The 22106-nt window shown below is 38.0% G+C and overlaps 2 protein-coding genes across 2 annotated transcripts; both read left to right on the top strand.

The window, feature by feature from the left end:
* Window positions 1-7730: 7730 nt before the first annotated feature.
* On the top strand, window positions 7731-10778 carry znf706 (zinc finger protein 706). Its single transcript, XM_083899325.1, has 3 exons — window positions 7731-7826; window positions 9546-9691; window positions 9847-10778. The coding sequence occupies exons 2-3, from the start codon at window positions 9557-9559 to the stop codon at window positions 9940-9942; spliced, it is 231 nt and encodes a 76-aa protein (XP_083755451.1). The 5' UTR covers window positions 7731-7826; window positions 9546-9556; the 3' UTR covers window positions 9943-10778.
* A 1715-nt stretch (window positions 10779-12493) lies between these two features.
* LOC310935461 (14-3-3 protein beta/alpha-B-like) lies at window positions 12494-19319 on the top strand. The gene is made up of 6 exons (XM_083899363.1): window positions 12494-12530; window positions 14208-14503; window positions 15431-15551; window positions 16336-16499; window positions 16968-17072; window positions 17994-19319. Exons 2-6 carry the CDS (start codon window positions 14213-14215, stop codon window positions 18051-18053), a joined length of 741 nt encoding a protein of 246 aa, XP_083755489.1. The 5' UTR covers window positions 12494-12530; window positions 14208-14212; the 3' UTR covers window positions 18054-19319.
* The last annotated feature ends 2787 nt before the right edge of the window (window positions 19320-22106 follow it).

Here is a 22106-nt window from a genome sequence, read left to right as displayed (position 1 = left end):
TTGGTGGATGGACAGATGGTACAATGATGAGATGAGATGACCTCAGTCACACACACATACAGTGATTTAGCCTCCCCCCCTTTGTGTGTGTGTGTGTGTGTGTGTGTGTGTGTGTGTGTGTGTGTGTGTGTGTGTGTGTGTGTGTGTGTGTGTGTGTGTGTCAGGTAATCACAGAGGGGACAGAAGACAGGGAGGAGTCCTGTCATTAGCTGACTATGTGCCATTGTCCCCTTAATGAAGCTATTGTGCGGGTATCTCTTACAATTGTAAGGGCACACTGTGTGTGTGTGTGTGCGTGTGTGTGTGTGTGTGTGTGTGTGTGTGTGTGTGTGTGTGTGTGTGTGTGTGTGTGTGTGTGTGTGTGTGTGTGTGTGTCCTGAGGTTGGAAACTTTAGATAATACTTATTTCTTTATTTCACTGGAAGTCGCATCAGAATTAAATTTCAATTTACAACAAGAACAAGAACAAGAAACACCAGGAAACAATAGGTGCAAATAGGATAGAGGAAGAACAAAGCAATACTTATATTTATATTAAAGCAAGTGCAGCTTGAAATAACCTCTACTTTATTCTAGATTTAAAATAATTAATTGCAATAAGGATTACAAATTTGAGTTTGGACAGAAGATCGATCAGGGATTATAGTAGGAAACGCTTAAATGTGATTATTAGTCAGTTATTATAATACGATGCATGGTTATAATCTGAATTAAAGGACCTCTCTCTTTCACTTTAGCTGCTTTTACATATAGATAAATACACTCAATGCAGAAAAACAGTCATTTCTGCTCCGTTGGAGTTTGTTTTTATCAGATGCCGTTTCCAAACAGGTTTGATGTCTTCTGAATGTATTTTGCATAACAAAAGTCTGCCCCTTTGCTTAAAACTGCCTTCAGGCAGCCAAATATGGAAATATGAAAATGATGTTTCAGATTCAGTTTAACCGTCACCGTCGTGTGTTTGTGTGGCGAGCAAGTGTGCGTGTGTGTGTTTGCGCACCGCGTGGATGATACCATCCTCCCTTGTCTAATTTGTTTTACAGAACACCTGGGCCTCCTCTCTCTGTCTCCGTCTGTGTGAGTGTGCTTAAATGGATCGGCTAGATAAATACAGGTGAGGTCCTTTTCTTCTCACAACACACAGATAAAGAGTAACGAAAACAGAGACAGCGGACGGGACAATATAGAAGTTTTATCTAAGAAGGACAAGGAAAAAGTGTAAAGAGACTGATAAAACAATATGTATATAGACACGTATCATCGTTTTTCCCCCTTGGATGTGGCTGTGATTTAAAAGATTCAATGTTCCTTAACAATGTTACCATAAGGATGAAAAAACCAACAACAATTCTGAGATTAAAGGGGGAAAAAATCTGATTAAAGTCAGAATTCTAAGGGAAAAAATCAGATAAATCAGATTAAAGTCATAAAAAGTCAGATTAATGTCAGAATTCTCTGGGGAAAAAAGTCAGATTGAAGTCAGAATTCCGAGAAAAAAAGTCACATAAAATCAGAATTCTCTGACAAAAATCAGATTAAATTGAGGATTATCAAAAAAAAAAGTCAAATTCTGAGATTAAACTCAGATTAAAGTCAGAATTCTGAGGGGAAAAAGTGATTAAAATCAGAATTCTAAGGAAAAAATCAGATTAAAGGCAGAAAACAATCAGATTAAATTTAGGATTCTTGGGAAAAAGTCAGATTAAAGTCAGAATTCTGAGAAGAAAGTCAGATTAAAGTTGGAATTCTAAGGGAAAAAGTGTAAATCAGAATTCTATGGATAAAAATAGATTAAAGTCAGACAAAAGTCAGATTAAAGTGAGGATTCTCAGAAAAAAAAAAGTCAAATTCTGAGATTAAACTCAGATTAAAGTCAGAATTCCCAGAAAAAAATCAGATTAAGGTCAGAATTCTCAGGAAAAAAAAGTCAGAATTCTGACTTTTGATTTATTGGCCCTAATACTCTTCTGTTGGATGCAGTGCGAGCACAAAAAGAGACACCAACAACATTTACCAGATGTTTGGGGCTTTACAATATGTGCCAAGAAGCCCGTTGTGTCATAATGATGACACAATTTGCATTAACTCCACTCAAACATAATGAGAAGTGTGTGGTGTTTTTTAAGCTTAATCAAAAATCATGGTTGCGTCCATGATTTTTCTCTTATCTCTTTGACTTTTTTGTGTGTGTGTGTGGTATAGCTTTTTTCCTTTAAGGATTACTGACCGCTGGAATGTCTGCCATGTGATGCTCTGACAGCTGAGACAGAGCGAGGGCTACTGTACATGCTGCCACAAGCACACTGCAAAGTCAAGGGCCAAGAGCCACAGAATACCTTCCTCTACGTGCGTGCATGTGTGTGTGTGTGTGTGTGTGTGTGTGTGTGTGTGTGTGTGTGTGTGTGTGTGTGTGTGTGTGTGTGTGTGTGTGTGTGTGTGTGTGTGTGTGTGTGTGTGTGTGTGTGTGTGTGTGTGTGTGTGTGTGTCAAAGAGAAAGAGTCCCACTCAGTGCAAGGGGTGAAAGGTGTATTCTACATACCTGGAGTTTTTTCACGGGGAGAAGCAGCTTGTCTGGACTTGGCCAGGATTGGGTGTCTGAGTCCTTCTCTTTGAGCAGTTTCCTTTAATTTGTCATCCAGCTGCATGCATTCACATTAAATGATGCAGCACATGAACATCTTATAGTGGTTGTTTCCATACTGGAGCTCTAGATGTACCCGATATAAGAGAACAATATATCTCTGGCATCTGAACGTGGCTTTTTGTTTGACATTTTGACAGAAGTGTAGGACGAAAAATAAATGTCAGTTTGTCATGTGGCAAATACCACATACGTGTTCCCGCCACACTCTTAAAGAAGTGTATCTTCTTCTTCTTCCAGCTTCTCCCATTAGAGGTCACCACAGCAGATCATGTCATGCCTCCATCTTGTCCTCTCCCTTGAGTCCTCTTCTGTTCCACCAACTGTCCTCATGTCGTCCTTCACAACATCCTCTTTTCCTCCATCTTCAACAGCTTTTCCCTCACTGTATAAAACTGTGACATACATCTGTACAATAATCTGTACATTATCCTTCCTCTTTCATATTATATTGTATATTGCACTATTTGTAATATTATACTTTTATCTTTTTTATTGCTCATGCTATTCACATTTTGTATACCTCTGACACGTAATACAGCTGTAACAAGTGATTGAGCTTTGGATAAAAGCGTTTGCTAAATCACATGCAATGTGATTCCCTAAAGTATTGGATCTAATATAATCTAATCTAATCTTACGTGGTTTATGGTACGAGCCACTGACGTGACACAATATCTCTTCACCCTAACCCTGCAATCTAAATATTTACATATTTACATATGGTTATGTATAAATATTTATGTGACTATTGCAACCACAGTTGTTGTTTTAAATCTGACATGTAAACCAATGGCATTGATAAGTAAAGTCACTGCTGGCCCACATATGAAAAACCTGATGTTGTTAGAGACCAGTGATCTGACCCCAGACCTGTGTTTTTCTAGCATAAACACTGACCTTGTCAGGACCAGTTGTCCTCATGAAGACTGGTTAAGGTCAGGGTTAGGCATTAACTGGTTATGGTTGTTAGTGGTATTGTTTTGTCTGTGTTATCCATATGAATGGAAGTCAAAGCAGTGTCCTAACAGGAATAGCTGTGCAAACTTCTGTGTGTGTGTGTGTGTGTGTGTGTGTGTGTGTGTGTGTGTGTGTGTGTGTGTGTGTGTGTGTGTGTGTGTGTGTGTGTGTGTGTGTGTGTGTGTGTGTGTGTTTAAGTAAGAAATTAACCCCTCTCTGCCTGCAGGCATACTGTAGTTTCCCCCCTTTTGATGTGATTTCCTAGAGCTCCACAAGGTCAGTTTTAATGAAAAAATTAATTAACACATTGTGCATTGCATAACCGAAAAAGAGAGAGAAAAAAAAAAATTCTCCCGTTCCCTCAGAGGAAAGGTCAGGTCAGCCGGCAACACCAGACCAATTAACATTTTTTTTCAAAAAGGCTGAACAAACATGAGCGCACTGATTTTAGTCTGGTGTCCAGGTCAGAGGTCAAGTGCTGGGGTTTGTGTGATAGTGGTGGTTTAATTTGAAAGGATTATTTAATTTAAAAAAAAAAACACACACCCACAGCCATTGCATCCTGCATCACCTCTCTCTGTGTGTGCTTGTGTGTGAATAAAATCACGTGGCGTTTAAAGGCAGCAGGGAAAGTTACCGCCAGCATGTGGCTGTGTTGTGACTGCGTTGTGTCTTGTGGACAGCCCAACTGGTCTGGCAACATAGTGGCATGTCATAGTGTTGTAGCAGCAGTGAACTGTGGCAAAACCTGTTGGTTTGGACGGTGTGAGGGAGAAAAAAAGGGAAAGTGTGAGGTGGTGTAGTGCTGAGGGAGAGAGTGAGAGTGAGGAAGTAGCTGATGGGGAAGATGAAATCCATCTTCCTCTTCCCTCAACAGCTTCCAGAGAACGGAGGAGGACACACTAACCTCCGACAACTGTTTCTGCCTCACTGTGTGAACATTTGATGCCAGACATAGGGGAATAACTGTCCTCACCTGCAAACATACACACTTTATTTTGCAGTAGATAATAATTCAACACTAATTCCACGTAGGACCAAATACACTGTGGATTAGTGTTCATTTGAACTCTTTTGTGTTAATGTAACACTAAAACGGTTAATTTTAAAACTATTTTAAACTATGTTTACCACTTTTTGTGTTACTTTTAAAACTAAAATAATCAAATTTGTAGTGATAAAATAGAACGTGTAGTGTGACAGGTAAATAAAAAAGCAGCCTGGCTGAGCTGAAAGTGAACCTGAAAGCCCCTGTGGTGGGAGGAAAAGAGCAAAATAGAGGCCAAAAAAAAAGAAAAAGAAATCTCAGGCTGACTGTGGCAAACCCCTGCTTATTCATATGCACAATGGACAACCAGATAATATTCTCCTCTCCTATTGAATAGCTGACACCTGGAAGATTTGTTTTCACACAGGCCCTAAGGCTGGACAACCCCACCCAAACTTAAGCTAGCAAGTCCCTGCACAACAACCTCTAGGGTGGGGGAACTTGAGCAATGCATAGCTTTTGTCTCACCAAACCCCCCCACCCCCCCCATTTTTTTTTCTTTTACTTTTCCCCTCTTCTGAAAGCATAATCACATCCTTCTCTCTCGAGATATTTCCCCCCTCTGACAAAAGACAGAAGGGATTGTCTGTCTTTTCATATGATGAGAAAATAGAGGTGTGTGTGTGTGTGTGTGTGTGTGTGTGTGTGTGTGTGTGTGTGTGTGTGTGTGTGTGTGTGTGTGTGTGTGTGTTGGGGGGGCACAATGGCAGACTTTTCTCACAATGATAAGATTTCCTTTAAGAAAGTCAAGACACCTGCATGTAATGAGGGAAACGCTCTACATTACAACACACAGTAACCATATGATAATAGTTTGGTAATTATTGTGTAATAGGCAAATAATAGTATGGTAACACCATGTTTTTCTGTTTGTAATAATGTTTATGTATTTATTCATGTACTTTTTTGTTTGTGCATACAATTATACCTCTTACACGTTTGTGCACACTTTAATTTTGTGAACTGATTGTTGTTGTTGATGTTTTTCATGACTGCTTTATGAACCCTCAAATTGCAGGGGGAGAAATGTTTTTTTTTTTTTTTTTATTAACTTAACATCATATGGTAATTATTTGATTCACAAACATGTTTAATGAGAAGTTACTACACTGGTGGAAAATTACAGAAATTCCATGCTATTACCAGGGAATTGCATTGGAAATAACATAGTATTATCTCCTTATTACCACAGAATCACTACTGTTAGAGATGTTCCTCTACTGTAGGGTGCAACAATATGTCCAAAAACATCACCACCACAACAACAAAAAGTCTCAGTCAATATTGATAATCACAACAAGCATCAGTTGATTAAAAATGTTGTATTGCTCTTAAGTGACATGATGTCAATTCTGGTTTTCACCCCTTCATGAGTCTCTGCAGAAAATAACAAAACAATTCACAAATCTGAAGCAAAAATATTCAGTTCATTTACACTTTGCAAATAAAGAAATTTTTCTAATGAAGGCGTCTCACAATTAAATGACGCTGTTTATTTCTGACAGCAGGTCTATTTGTGCACGACTTTGCAGTATTGAACGTGCAGCACATTTACATATTAGCTGAATTTAGTCAAATACTGAGCAGAGGAGAACAGCGCCACTGTTCCCACCCTTCCCACAGACACAGATAGAAGAGATAAGTGTCTGATGTTGTCCCAGGAATCACATCACAGTCTGCACCACAGGCCACAGCCTACTGCTTCTGCAGTGTTTGAGTAGATGTGATAAATTTAAAAAAAAACTGTTAATGTTTAATGGTGAAAACGGGTGTTTCTAAGGCAGAGGCTCATGAGCAAGTCTTTAGATTGTGGTCATTGTTCATTTTAATTGTTATCAGTATCAGGTTATTATTCGTTTTGAGCTTGTCCTTGTATATATTATGTGACACTTTGAAGTTTGACAGTGGACTTAGTGGTGATTTAATCTATAGACAGTGTGTATACAGTCATGTATACAGTAGAGTAGTCTTCCTTCATACCTGCCCCCTAGTGTTACTAGGGCACAACAGCACAGCAGTGCACAGGAATGCACAGTTAGCTACAATAATTTGGGCAGATGCGAGGATTGTGTTCACTTACACAAATAAGTTTGTGTATCACAGAGCAGCAGTGAGAGAGAGAAAAGTGAGAACATGAAATAATATCAGTTGCTCTTTCATTAAAAGGAAATGTATATATTTTTGCACACAATCTCTTTCTCAAATGATCTATTAAATCAAAGGACATATGATATGTTTTGTGGTAAATGGTGAATGAAACAGTGGACAAAGCAGACTAGTGTACTTGTGTTCATTATAATACATATAATCTATAGTCATCTCATAATGTGTAGTGATTCATCAGAGGATTGTTTCACAACGGCAGAATAAACAAAACCAGGATTACAGAAAAAGCCATTCACCTCATTGGATTAGTGCATCCTAGCTTTATCGGTTTCAGATTGCAGGCCAGGTGCAGCTGGGTCAAATCATTTTTGAGTAATTCATGTACATGTGTGTTCATGACTTTCTATATCAGAACATAAGGTATATTTCTTGATGATCACTGAGTTACTGTCATTTTACAGATTGACATAGAGCAACTCCCTCTTTTCACTTGTTACAGTGGGCCTTGTTTTATTTATTTATCTATTTATTTACATTTTAATAATTTAATAGGTGGTAACTAAATTGCGCAGTATTACAATTCCTATTCCAATTATTACTGAGAAGAAACTGAGGCTTAACATGCAGTAATGCTGTTTGTGTGTATGTATATAGATGTATTAACCAACCACTGCCGGTTGGGGGCAGCCTTGTCAGCATCTTATATCTGCAGCCCGGCAGTTAATTCGGTACATTCACTGACCCCTCCTATAATCGTAAAAATATTCATTATTACAATGAGAGATACAATCGTTTTTTCACCAGTTAATTCGCCAACATGTGGGTTGATACAGTACGACTTGAATGAATCTTTTATTTTTCGTTGATGTGATTAATCCAAGAAACAATGTCTTATTTTGCTTAAACGCGTAAAACCGCACGTTTTTAAATGGAGTTGGAATCTTACGAGTGTCCGTGGATGCATCATTAGCAATAGATTGTGTGTGAACTAAGCAGCTGTCACGCTTCTGTATGTGTGTGTGGGGGGACTCCTGGTGAACGCTAAGCTAACGACGTGTACTCTTTCGAGAGGTAAGAGTGTGTTGCTTCTTTAAAACGAATACACGAAAAATACGAGTTTAAGATGAACACTGTTGGTTTTCGAAGGGAGATAAATGTTTATCAGGCTACTTAGCCGGTTAGCTAAGGAGCCAGCCAGGGGGTTAGCATGTGAGCTAACCATGTTTCAGTTGATAATCAGATACATATATACATGCCGGATTAAGTGTGACCTCAGTGACAATGAGCCAACTGTGTTGTGCTAACATGTTTGTCAATGGAACGCTACATGGAATCTAAGTAGTAGGTGGAAATAAGTATTTTAACCTGGTTTGTATACAGTTATTGCTAAATGCTAATAAGTCTGTTTTCCCTCCTCCTCTATTTATCTCTATTTCTCGAGCAACGCGTCTATTTTGTAAACTAGCTACCCAACCCACGTGGCTGATAATATAGTACATGTTAACAGCTCTAGTTAACATTAAACCCACTCCTGATTATTTATATCTGTAGTTAACAAGCAAGGCTGACTTATCATCATGGTAAAAAATGGGTAACTCTGGATACCAGCAGTGGCCCTTAATGCCCCAGATGCAACCACCAGAGTGGTAAATACAGTGAGTAACGTATGTTATGGAATATACTGTATTATTAACACATTGAAATGATGAGGGTCATAATGTAGATGTTGCACTGTTGTTTGATGTTTGACTTCTGCTTTAAGCTTCAAGAGTCCCAGAGCTCAACTTAATACAGTCATGATTAAAAAACATAAATACTCCCACCTTAACCTCCACCCATCTGACCCTTTATTGAGATATTATGTAAAAGGAAGTAGTGTAGTAGTGTAGAAGTAGTTTTGAACAGGAGGGCGATTAAAACAGAGCTTCTTAATGTGAATATTTTCCAGTTTATTTGATCCATGTTACAGTAATTTTGATTTGTAGAGGAAAACAAGACATTTTATAACATCACCATTTCGTAGTTTATTAGACACTGACCAATTTCTTTCAACATGATCTGACATTGACCAAACAACTGATCAATTAATCGAGGAAATAATCAACATATTAATCAGTCTTAAAATATAATTGTCGGTTTGTTTTTTAACTGAAACCTAAACTCAATCTATAGTAATCTATGTTGTATCTAAAAGCAGACCATGTGTCAGTTTTTAGGTGGTCTCGTTCAAAATGATAATCCAGATAACCCATTAAAATTTCTTATAGGAATATGCACATGTCCAACCACTAAACATGTCTAATGCCTTGGTTCCTTCGTCCTCTGTGTTTTTCATACGTTGCGTAATCCCCACTCTCATGAAGGTGAGGTTTATAAACCTGCTTGCAGTTTTTCCACCCTCAACACCTGTTTCGAAGTTGAAGTCAAACTGGAGCTTTATCTTGTTTGCTCTGCCTGACCTTCGCTGTTTGCATTTGTTGCTTTTAAGAGACTCCCTTCCATTAAAATGAAAAATGCATTGTAGCTATTTAAAGGCCTCACTTTGGTCCAGTAAAAGAGTGATTCAACAACATACTGTAACCACAGACCCTTCATTATTTGTTGTAGTCCATTATTACCAATACTTTACTTTTAAATGTCACTGTTCTGTGAAAACATATATACAACCCGATAAATGGGCTTTTACCAACTGATATATATATCAACAATCACTAAAAGTTAGAAACATCCACAACACTGATGTTTATCAGTAAACATACAGTCTTTGTTCTTTGTCGTTATCCTTTTAAGACTTTGCAAGCATGGCACGAGGGCATCAGAAGCTTCAGTCTCAGCAGAAAAATGCCAAGAAACAGGCAGAAATGAAAAAGGCCAAGGGTCACGATCAGAAGACGGCAGCGAAGGCGGCATTAGTGTTTACCTGCGCTGTGTGCAGGGTGGGTATGAAGCCTCAGATCTTTACAGTCCACAGCATGGATTTACTGCCAATACCACTAGATTTCCTCATTTTCAACTCTTAGAATTCGTATTTTATCCTCGTGTAAATTGCCAAAATGATAGCTTTTTATTGTATGTATTCTTCATTCTGCAGTCCCAGATGCCTGATCCAAAAACCTTCAAGCAACACTTTGAGAGCAAGCACCCAAAATCTCCTCTGCCGCCTGAGTTGGAGGGAGTGGAGGCATAGACGATCACCCTGGATACCTAACTGAATTTGTTTATCGGCCCTGCACCAATTCTGCACTTGTCTCAGTCTGACAGCAATGGATGATTTCATGTAACTAAGTGAAGCAGTTTCCATCATGTGGGTTTTTACAGGCCGGGTTGCCTTTGATGCAGTCCGTCCTCCCTTCCAGTCCTGTTTTTTGCTTGTGTTTAATTACACATGGTATGAAACCCAAAATACTGGTTTTGATCAGGGTCACTGACAGTTTTTTATCATTCAAGTGATGAATTAAAATGTCTGCTTTCAGTCTCAGCCTCTGGAAAACAAAACAAACATAATAACAATAATAATAATAAAAAAATACTCACTGCCCTTGCTGTGTTGCACGCACAGGTTTTTTTTCTTGCTGCTAGCTCATGTAACTCCTAAAATAAAGATTTAATTGAGTGTCTGATTAAATCATTATAGCCAGCATGCCACATAAAGTAATTAATGAAGAGCAAAGCACAGATTTGAATCTGATGGAGTGAAGATATAATGACTTTAATGTCAGTTTTAGATAGTTGCTAATCTGTTTTTATTATTTGGCCTAATCCAGTTTAATTTGGCTTTGGATGCTGATTATTAAAATGAAGTGGAGGCAGTGAGATGTTTTTCTAACACCAGTCCACCCACAGCGCCGTTTGCCTATTGTACTGCAGTGTTTAATCAAGTCCATCACAATTTTATGTCGGGTCATAAAAATGTGAAATGTTAATTTCTAAGCTGCTACATAAACTGCAAGCTAAAGAAATTTTACTGGAGCTTGTCAACAGCATTTGTACACTTGGAAAATGAATATGTGCTCTGATGTATTATAGCATTTTATTAAAATTTACTTTGTTGTATAAATGCTTGTTTTCTTGGAAGTGTTTTTCACAGTTTCCTATGATGTTAGGATTGATTGGATATCAATTATGAAGAGTCAAGCTGCACATGGACCTTGTGTCTTTCAGGTGATGTAATTCTGTTGGTATGTGTGACTAAAACACACTATTATATATATATATTCAAATCTTCCATCTAAATTCACAGTTTCTCAGCTGCTGTGCCCACATAGCTCACTAAATGTTTTCCATCATCTATAAAAACCTTGCACTCACCATTTCCTTACAGGCTCTGACTTGTATCTGCATGTCTCATGTTGAGAATCTCAGCTGAATGATTCACCCACCTTCCTTGAATTTGCAAATGGAAAAAAACATAATATTAATTCATAAAGATACAGAAATCTTCTAAACAGTTTTTTAATGTTTAAGGTTTTTATAGTGACAAGAAAAGGAAGGAGGACTATACATGCTTAGGTTGTCTCAGAAGTAAAATCTTTAATTAGATGTCATTGTAAGTTATTAATTAGGTGAAATAATTAAATTCCCACTGGCTTCAGTTAATCTATGTCCAGGAATATAGTAATTTGCTCTTATTGTACTGTGACAATTAAAATCAAACACTGGACTCAACCAAAAGATAATAGTTTTCACTGGACTACAGTATATTGAGCATGTGACTCTGCCTAACAAGCCAGTGGCTTTGCACACAAAAAGAAAGGACACTGCTGTTTAACCAACAAATTCAACCTAGACATTTTACACTTACTTGGTTTATTTAAAGCTACAATGTGTAATTTTGTTGTGGTTATTGTTGTTGCTGTTATTACTCTGCCTGAGTCAATTTGATCTTCATCAACAGAAACAATTAGACATTACTTGTCCTCAATTTAAAAATGGGCTCTGTCAAGCAAAACTATCAGTCCTGACTGAGGGAGTGTTTGTGTGTATACACAGTAGAATTGCTGTTTACTTGGTGGCACATGTACCTCAGTTTGAGAACCATGGCAAAATATTTAATGTCTTGACTTGTGAAACACACAACAATGACATTTACCAACTACCTCTGCCATGAGTCATAATGGGCGTTGAAGGGCAAAAGCTTAAGGGATATGTACTGCAGGCCATGTAAGCTGTTATTTTTCTTAAGAAAAGTGACTCCCACTTACTTGTCTGAAACATTAAAAAGAAAATTAAACATAATAATAGTTGTACTGAGCCTATAAAAGGAGACACAACAACAACAAAGAGAAAAGTAATTCCCAGAAAGATAAAATCAATTGAAAACTATTGAGGAAAAACTGACGAAAAAGATGATTTTAACTAAAACTGTCAGATTTAGGTAGATGTAGGTAGATAGCCAATTTAGACATTTAATTTTAGAGCTCGGGTGACCAAGCCTTTCAAGCTAGTCTGTGGTTAAATCAAATAATTTTATTGTATGGAAAAAAAGTGATTAATATGGCCCTTTCAGTCCAAAACCTGACACACGTTTTGTTATCTTGTCCAACGCTCATTACAAAGCATTCAGAAAGAAATGTTTAAAACTTCCCCACGCTTATTTACTTACGTGTTTAATTTGCTGGACTTCTGGTTGCCATAACAACAAGTCGTGACGTCATCGGTTCCGGGTGCGACTGTGCCGCTGTGTCTTTAATTTGAAGGAAACCCCGTCGATGAGTCGGAGAGATCGTCAGCTGAGTGCTCGGGAAGTCGGAACAGCGTCGTGAGGAAACTCTTCAGGTCAGTTCACGCTTTATCTGCTGCGCACAGTCGAGTTAATGTTTGACCCAGAGTGTTTATTTCACCGTGAATCACTCATATAGAGCGAGTGTTGTGGTAGAGAGTCAGTAAAGGTCGCTGCACAGTCATTGTTCGCCGCTGACAGAATGGGACGCGTCCATGCACTTGAAAGCATCTCGAGTTTTATTATGCTTTTCGTGCCCAGTAGACAGTTTTATGCTATGCTATTAAGCAAATTAGTTTATGTGAAACAAGCGAGCTGGGAGGGGAAAAAAATGACAAATAATGCTCGGAAAGTGTCAGTGATTTTGTTTCCGGGAAGCAAAAAAAAGGGCGTTTACTGTGGACTGAAGTGTGCGAGGCTCTTTTCTTTTCACTTCAAACAGTGTTCGTGATGTCCTGTCTGCCGTTCACCGGCGCTAAAGTCAGAATATTTGTCGTTATAGTTTGAAGATGATAGTTCGGTAAGATGAGGACTGAATTTCTATGTGTGTGTGTGTGAGAGAGTGACACGAAACTGGGTGACCGACATTCCTCAGAAGGGCGCAGGTGTCTGCTAATTCTATAGTGTGGCCACGCACACACACACACACACATTCACTGCTGTAAAAAAATATATTGTTGCTGGAAAGCATTGATATGCAAATATGTTTATATAAGACAGGTCCAATGTGTAACATTTAGGAGGTTTTACTGGCAAAAATGTAAATATACTATATGGAAGTATGTATGTATAACTACATAATCATTCATTCATTCATCTTCTACCACTTTATCCTCCACATGAGGGTTGCGGGGGTTGCTGGTGCCAATCACAGTTGGCGAAAGACTGGGTACACCCTGGACAGGTTGCCAGTCCATCACAGGGACAAAAAACACACACATACAGTCAATTTAGACTCTAAATAGGGTTTTCAAGCAAACTCCATGCAGAAAGGCCCTTGTTCTGATCAGTTCTGGAACCCTGGGTCTTCTGCTCTAAAGGCAGCAGTGCTAACTACTCTATAGCCACTTTAAAATAAATATTGTTTGTTTTTTGTAGCATTAGAATAAGACTTATTGACAAGGGATATAAGCAAACTACACAAACAATGAATAACATTCTTTCTGACGTTCTCACCACTAAATGTCACAAACAACACACAGGACCTTTTTAAATATAATGCTTATCTGAGCAATAATTTGATTGACGGAAACAGCAAAGCAAAAACAGGAAATAAGTATCCAATGAGGTTTTTCTATCAGGTAGTCCTTCTCTGTCTCAAATGGAAGATGGAAGTAAATTATTTAGGTGTGGTTTGAAGTTGTCGTCTTTTCTTGAAAGTGTGATGACATTATACCAGAGTTAGATCAATTAATTGGTAAGTGAGTTCATAAGATTGATTATTGCCATTTCTAATAATTGGCATTAGTACACTATTTAAACAGCCAGTTATTACTTATTAATGTTTATAACTATGAGACTGATCATAAGTGTCATTTAATGAGTTTTGTCATTTACAAAAGAACCGGACAAATTTGACCAAAACAAACTGCATAATACAGTTGATCAGCAATTGGCTGCAGTGATCTCTACAGATCAGCATTGGCCATAGAAAAAAAACATTATCTACCTCTATCCTCTAGCCATTGTTTTTTTCTCTCCTAACACTCTCCTCTCTTCTTCCCTCTACACAGGAGCCATGGCAGACAGGTCCGATAATGTACAGCTGGCCAAAATGGCCGAACAGGCTGAGCGATATGATGACATGGTTGCAGAAATGAAGCAGGTCGCAATGAGTGCGATGGACAGTCCGCTCAGCTATGATGAGCGCAACCTACTCTCAGTTGCTTACAAGAATGTGGTGGGGGCAAAGAGGTCCTCCTGGAGGATGCTTTACAATCACGAGCAGAACGTCAGCAACCAACCGTTGGTAACGGAGTACAAAGAGGAAATTGAGAAGGAGCTGAAAGAAGTCTGCGATGATGTTGTGGTAAGAACCAAAGGCAATTATTGGTGTGGGTAAATAATTGGAAGGAAGTCGGGTGAGGAGAGGGGGTGGGTAGATCAACACAAAGAGGTGTAACATGGTAAAAAGCCAGGTGTTGTCAAGGAAATGGATGCGAGTCCACCAGAATGTGAAGAATCTGACCTAAAATTATTTGTCTGGGAGATGCAAAATGCAACACGAGTTAATCGAATTAATAAAATGTAAAATATTTCTCTGAAGATAACCTAATAGAAAACTTCTAGGCCCGAGCCAGCTGTATGTATCTCACGTAGTATACCCAGCCCAGTAAGGAATTCTACCACTTGAAACCACTCAAATACATCTTTTTCACACCTCAGTAATTTTATTAATTAATCAATTACTAGTTTTGCAGGTTTTTTTTTTTTTTTTTACACCAAATTTAATTGCACATTTTCTAAGAACGTTGTTGACCTTTCTCTGTAAAGCAATTGACCAAACAGCAAATTGCAAAACAGTTTATTCATTATTCTATATAATCAAGAGCTGTTTTTTTCAATGCGACATCCTGCTTAAGAGTAAAAGGTCTTTATGGATGACTTAATAGTCGAAACAGTAAATAAAATCAGGCAAATTGCAACCCACCAATAGACTTAAATGAGTTCACATTTTTACCATGATGTTCTCTTTTACATATAACTACAACTGCTCTTACTTTTAAAAAGTCACACAAGGACAGACAAGCAAGCAGCCCCGCTGCCCTGCCAACTTTTTTCATTTCAGCTTTCTTCACAGTTTTTAAATCTGTCCTCATTTGGTGAATGATGAACAGAAGGTTAAAACAGTTGTGGCAGTGATAAGGTCAGAGCGATTACAGAGATGATGACAATTCAAGGTCACTTGGTATTTCTATAATGGTGATGTCCCCTCAAGAGCTGCCTTCACTTGCAGAAACTGCTTGATGACTATCTGATCCCGTCCTGTGAGGCAGACAATGAAAGCAAAGTCTTCTTCCTGAAGATGAAGGGAGACTACTACCGTTACCTGGCTGAAGTAAACCAGAGTGATGACGGTAAGTGCAAATACCTCCACTTTATCACTCTTTTGAACATTTTAAGTTGGATAAACGGCAGTGGTGGGGATGGTTATACTCAAAAAGATGTAGCTGCGTTTAAGATGCTAAAATGGTAACAGTCTGTTATACATATTTTGGAAGCTGACTGCTGATCAGTAGCGGTCTTCCTTAAGGTTAGCAGACCAGGCTGCCTCTGGTCACCAAGTCACTGATACCCTCCCCATCTTTGACCTAGAACTGTCAGCTAAAATACAGTTGAGAGCCGCTCCTGGGTTACCATAGCAACAAGGGCAACACTGGGGTTGCTTGTTGCTGGGAAGCATTTTTTGAGCAATTTCTGTTGTAACTGTGGCAACCTGGACTGTCTGTTTTTTTTTGGGGGGGGGTTTTTTTCTTCTTCTTTTTTTAAATCTCTGTAATTACAGATTGTCTTAAGTCATTGTTTTTAAAGCACTCATCTGCACAGAAAACATTTGTATTATTGCAGCTCAATGGAAAATACTCTGTAATACCTTTTTAGGGTTGGTCAGTCACCTTTGTGTTTTCAGTCTTGGATCCATAATTGTCACACAGTGGCTGCAGTTGAGGAAGATTATTTCCATTTTATCCTAATAGTTTTATTCACTTTTTAATGATATATTGGCCCATGTCCATTGTTTGGACAAACAGTTTCAGTCAGTAGAGCTAAAATGGTTCATGGTTGGACAAAACTGTCAATTTGAGGAGAAATTGACAAATAAATCTGTCTCATTTGAAATGTCTGGTGTCTTCCCGTTTGTAGAAAACAAAGAGAATTCCAAGGGGGCCTACAACATGGCATTGGATTTGAGCAAAACAACAATGGAACCAGCAAATCCAATTCGCCTTGGCCTTGCTCTTAACTTCTCCGTCTTCTACTACGAGATTGTCCGTTCACGTGAGGAAGCCTGCAAACTGGCCCGGGAGGTAAGAACTAGTGTTTTATTTCTCACTGCCTCGTCTCCATTTGAAAAGAAAATTCTAAAGAAAATTTGTATAAGGACTGTCATTTGTAGCTAGTGTGCATGTAAAGTCATGGAAGATCTGCTCTGAGATGATGGGTGCTTACCCACAGGGGGAGCTGAACACACACATTAGAGCATGGATATCTGTCTCTGGTTAGGTTCAGGCACATCAATTGAGTAAAGAATAGTATAGTAATTTCAAATTGTGGTGAAAACGGATAGTAAATGGGATAAAGCATGTAGATTTTTTCTCCAATCCTGGTTGTTATTAAATTATCAGAATAACTCGGTTGGTATTATAATTTTTTTAAATAATGTAATTATTATAAGTGCAGGGAAAGCGCATACAAATCAGTTTGTGAGTGATTTTCTTTTTCTTTTTTTTCTTTTTTTGTTTGGGAACGCTAATGTGTATTTTCGTCTCCTCCAGGCCTATGATGATGCTAAAGCACAGATGAATAATGCTGAAAATGACAACAAAGACGGCTACAAAGACAGCAAATTGATCATGCAGCTCCTAAGAGACAATCTGACGGTAAGTGTGCCAAATCCATTACCCTGAATGTACATTATTACCAGTGTTGTCTAATTTTTCAGTTGCAAATGTGCTGCTCCTCATCTCCTGTGTCTTGAATCAAGTGTATTTAGGATTATTTTAGAGTGTGGGGCTACATCCATGCTTCTCTGTTGTCATAAATTCTGTATGTTTCTGCTGGTGGAAAGAAGAAGACGGACAGTTTAGTTGACCCGGGCAAAATCTGAGCCCTTTGGAAAAAGAGGACGCAGTTGCTCGAATTCACTCCCTGATTTGTTTCTTTCAGGCACAACTCGACTGCTAACTGTTTACAGCTAGCAGTCGAATTAAATTTAATTAAAGTTAATTAAAAAAAACTTTAATTAACCTTTACTTTCAGTTTCAGTTTAGAATTGCCTGATGATTTTTTGTTGTTGCAACATTGTTGTTGCTTGTTGGATGCAATTTTTGAAACTAATCAAACCGCAGAGAGAATCCTTTCAGATTTATTAGGTGTCTAGTCTGGACACATTGATACGGAGCTGAAACACAATTCTGCAAGTGGAACTCCTTTTTATCAGAAAACTTGTTTTTGAAGATGTGTTTCCGTTTCTGAAACCATTGTAATCCAGAATGTGTCGTTACGGAGTTTGTTGCACTATACTACGAAGTTTAACAGAAATGGCAAGTTGGTGGGCCACCTTGATTATCTTTCCACTATTCATGATTTCCCCTGACTATAGCCTATAACGCACACACAGTGGTCTTGTGGTTCAGTCTTGAAAGCCTGCTTATTTTCTGGGTTGAGCTATGAACTGACATTTTTGTCATTCCAAGCGCTTTGTGTGTGTGTGTGGTTACGTGAACTGAGCAGGAACCCAATGCAATTTGGAAAAGGGCAGTATGAACATGCACTAATCCCATAAACCTGTTTTGTTGCAGCTGTGGGTGTCGGAGAATACAGAAGAGGGAGAAGACGTGGAGCAGACAACTGAGAATTGAACTTCAGAGACGAACAAAAACACAATTCTTTACCTCTCACCAGCCTAAATTGTGTGTGTGTGTAGTTGTGTGTGCACTTGCATGCACATATATGTATGTTTACACTCCACTCACAATGTGAGTGTGTGTGTGTGTGTGTGTGTGTGTGTGTGTGTGTGTGTTGTATGTGCGCATCCACTGAAACAATAATGGAATAGATGTGTTTTTTTGTTTTCTAAGGAAGGGGTTATTACACACTGTGTGAACCAGTGGATGTTTGTTGTTCCTTGTCGCCCTCCTTTAGATCCAAATCAGCCTCATTCTCCTTTAACCTTACTTACTGTAGCAAACTGCTGCTGTCGTACGAAAGCGCAATCAAGAAAAGACAAATATAGTTTTGATAATTTATGCTTTTACTTGAAACATTTTCAATGTTTGTAATACTTGGGTCAACAACTTTGTGTACCACATGTAAAAGTGATCATTGCAGTCCCCGTGAATGAATTCTCATCTGATTTCTCGCCTTGATGATACGGATGCAGGACTTGTCTGGGTAAAGGTCTGTTACAACATTGCTTGTATTATTCCCACACTGTTGGTGTAGCAGGTAGTGATTTTTATCTTTTTACAGATGGTACATGTCATGGCTCTGTGGGTTCTCTGTCCATTCAGGCACTGGATTTTTTTTTCCTTTTCTTTTCTTTTGAATGAATGGCCACTTGTGAAAACTAGTTCAATGTTTGTTTGTTTTTGGAGAGGATTACATTCCATTTTCTTAATACATGATGAGATCTAAACGGATTAGGTTAAAATAAACATGTTTAAAATGGCTCAGTACTGTAACTTTTGATATTTTATCTGTTCAACAGTACACTTTGATATGGCTTTCTTTTTTTTCTTCTTCTCTTTACTCGATACAGGTGTTTTTATAGTTTCTTTTTGTGTATTTTATTCCTTTACCTTTTGGTTTGACTCCTGGAATATATACATTTCTCTGTAGTCTGGTGTTGGGTTTAGCAGTGCTTTGATACTGGCAGTTTTTGCCTCGGTTTTAGCTTGAACCAGGGGGTTTACAATAACACTTTTCTAACCAAAAGCTACATTGTGCAAAGGCAAATTAATTCTGATTATAAATTGACCGTAACATGTAAAATTGTCACAGTGTGTGCCATTTTCCTCTACTTACAGTATCTTGGTTTTAAAAGAAGCAGTGTCTGGTTGAGAATTTGCAAGTTGCACTCTGGGTGTGTTATTTGGCTTTCATGCAAGTGGAATTAATTAAAACATTTAAATCAAGTGTGTTTTCTTTCACTACAGTCAGCTCGTGGGACTGGTTTGCTGTTAGTCACTGTGTGAACTGGGAGATGTTTTATGAAGATCCTTGGTGACCAGACAATGCACCCTTGTTGCTGCAAACGAATGAGAACTGTTAGTGAAGTGGCTGCTTGTAAATCTCAGCATTCACACAACTACGAGTGGCCTCCGGGCTGCAATCTGTGTCTCTGAAGTGGCGTTTGAAACACAATTTTCAATATTAAACACAAATCAATGAGCTCCTACACAAAGCACTGTTACTCATGTGACCTCTTGCACTGAATCAAAGGTAATGCCCTCTTCTAAGACTACAATCACATTACCAGGTTAAAGTGACTCATCCAACGTTGTGTTGTATCTAAAGTTGGTTACTTAAAAATATGATAGACAGTGGAAACCAGAAGTTTACATACACTGTATAAAAATACACATAACCTTTATTTGTCACACTGTCTATCATTAAATCACATTAAACGTTAACTGTTTTAGGTCAATTAGGATTACTAAAATCTGGTTCTGGTTTCCACTGTATATAGTGTGCCATATGCACAACTCCTTATATGGACATCTTGGGGAGGTGTGTTCATACGTCACATATTCAGGCTTTTTTTTTTGTCTTATGTGTTGCTGAGTCAAAGTTATGATTCATTTTGTATTGCATTTTTAGTAGCGATATATAATGAAGCAATAATTGTGCAAACGTCACAAAAATCTACTTTTTTCTTTTTGTTCATAAAACGAGCCAAGTGAACTCTGAGCTGTGATGTATTTCCAAATTTCACAAATTCAATCCAATTTTAAACATTTTAAGTACTTTTTGGTCAGGTTGCTTATATAGTTGGTGAAAATGTTTTTTTTTTTTTCATCAGAATGCCTACTCTATATTGCACATTCTTATAGCCTCTGTTTATACTGTACGTTTTAACATAGAAATGAAAAAAAGCAGCTGAAATGCTCTATGTTCTTAGGGTTAAAATGGATGAAAAAAAAAACATGCACATTGTATTGTATGCCCTAATACTGATATTTTTCACGTTATTTTATTTATCTACAAAAATACAAATCATTTGTTCAAACTCAGACATGGCAAACTAGGCTTGTTTTTGTTCATCCAGGATCAAAATTCCTGATGTGGTCATCCATGCACCGGTTTACACGTCATCTGCATTCATGCGTTCATACTGTATGTGTGCGTTCACATGAAAGTCAGATGTAAGACATAATGTATGAATATTTACTGGCAAATCTGACGGAATCTGAATCAAACAATATGATTGGTAATGTGAACATAGCCCAGTTCCTCTTTCCACAGTCATGGAGCTCACAAAAACACTGCTGACATTCACATAGTGTATGAACAGTCATTCTGTGACATCATGTCAAAGATCGAGTCTCAGGTTCATCACAGACAGAAACATCTGTGAGAGATAAGGATTTGATCAAAAGGCTGAAACAGTGGAGTAAATCAGAGGCTGTGTCTGCCATTCTCTTTCAACTCACACTGTGATTGCTGCTGATAAATGAAAGCAACATACCACATGACTGAAATGGGTCAAATTAAAGGGATAGTTTCTTTTTTTTTTAAGTGTGGTTGTATGCTTCGTGTCAACTTACAATGGCCCATGGCTTCCTCTGCCTGTAGCGAGATTATAGACAGATTACAATACTAAATATGATTGTTAGTTATTGTCATAAACAGTGGGCAATGTTTTAGTAATAATACAAACAATAATAATATATTAAGTTATATATATATCAGACTTTTAAATGTATTAAAATTACATACAGTATGTATGAGCTACTTCATATTTTATTTCATATTACTTCATACATGTTTTTTCTTTATTGTCAACTGCATCGACCCATATCTTAACAAACTTTGAAATTCTGTGAAATACAGTATCATCATGAATATTATTGATTTTAAGCTAAGAGAGTTCTTGAGGCCGACTCTACAACATGCACTTGTTTTTCCTAACGTGCTTGGTAATTTAATCTGGATTTAATCGATTTCTGTTTGTGTTTTAACTGTGTAAATGTGTAACTGTTCAGTGTTTCGTATTTGCTGCTGCCTATCTTGGCCAGGACTTCCTTGAAAAAGAGGTTATTTATCTCGATGGGATTTCCCTGGTTATGTCTTAATACAAAAATAATAATTTCCCATATTAAGTCACTTTTGTCACATAACCACGATCAGACTGGACACTTCTTGGCCCCCATGTCATTTGAGTTTCATCAGTGTTCACACTGACTTCACCCAGTGTCTAATCTAGCACATTGCCATCATTGGACAGAGGAGAAAACAGAATTTATATCAAAGGCTCACATAACAATGTTTATGATAGCTGTTTCTATAAAGATATATGCATTTTCAGGCTGGAAACTAACGTTTGTAAACCTCTCACTCCCTTTGGTAAAGTCCATAGAGAAAATCAAGAGTTGTTAATCTACTGCTGCCTCCGTTATCATGGTCAAATGTTGGGCTTTACCCAAGTGACACAATATTACCAAACAAAGCAGCAGTAGAACAGCAGGCCCTGTGTCCTACGAGCTAGAAAATGGAGAACGGGAGGTTTACAAAAGTCAGTTTCTAGTGTCTAATAGCACAGAAATGCTCCCTGACAGTGTCCTCCCTCCGATAAACAGCACATTGGCCCATTAGCTTCATCTGTTCAGCCCTGTGTTCAGAGCCATGTTATCCTCGAATCTGCTACGTCCTTTGAGTAACATTCTTAACAGCTTAAATATTGAACCCCTTGT

This window comes from Microchirus variegatus (genome assembly GCF_963457635.1).
Source record: "Microchirus variegatus genome assembly, chromosome: 13".
Taxonomy (NCBI): Eukaryota; Metazoa; Chordata; class Actinopteri; order Pleuronectiformes; family Soleidae; genus Microchirus; species Microchirus variegatus.
The sequence above is the reverse complement of the archived record's forward strand: the minus strand, read 5'-3'. Positions and strand labels throughout refer to the sequence as shown.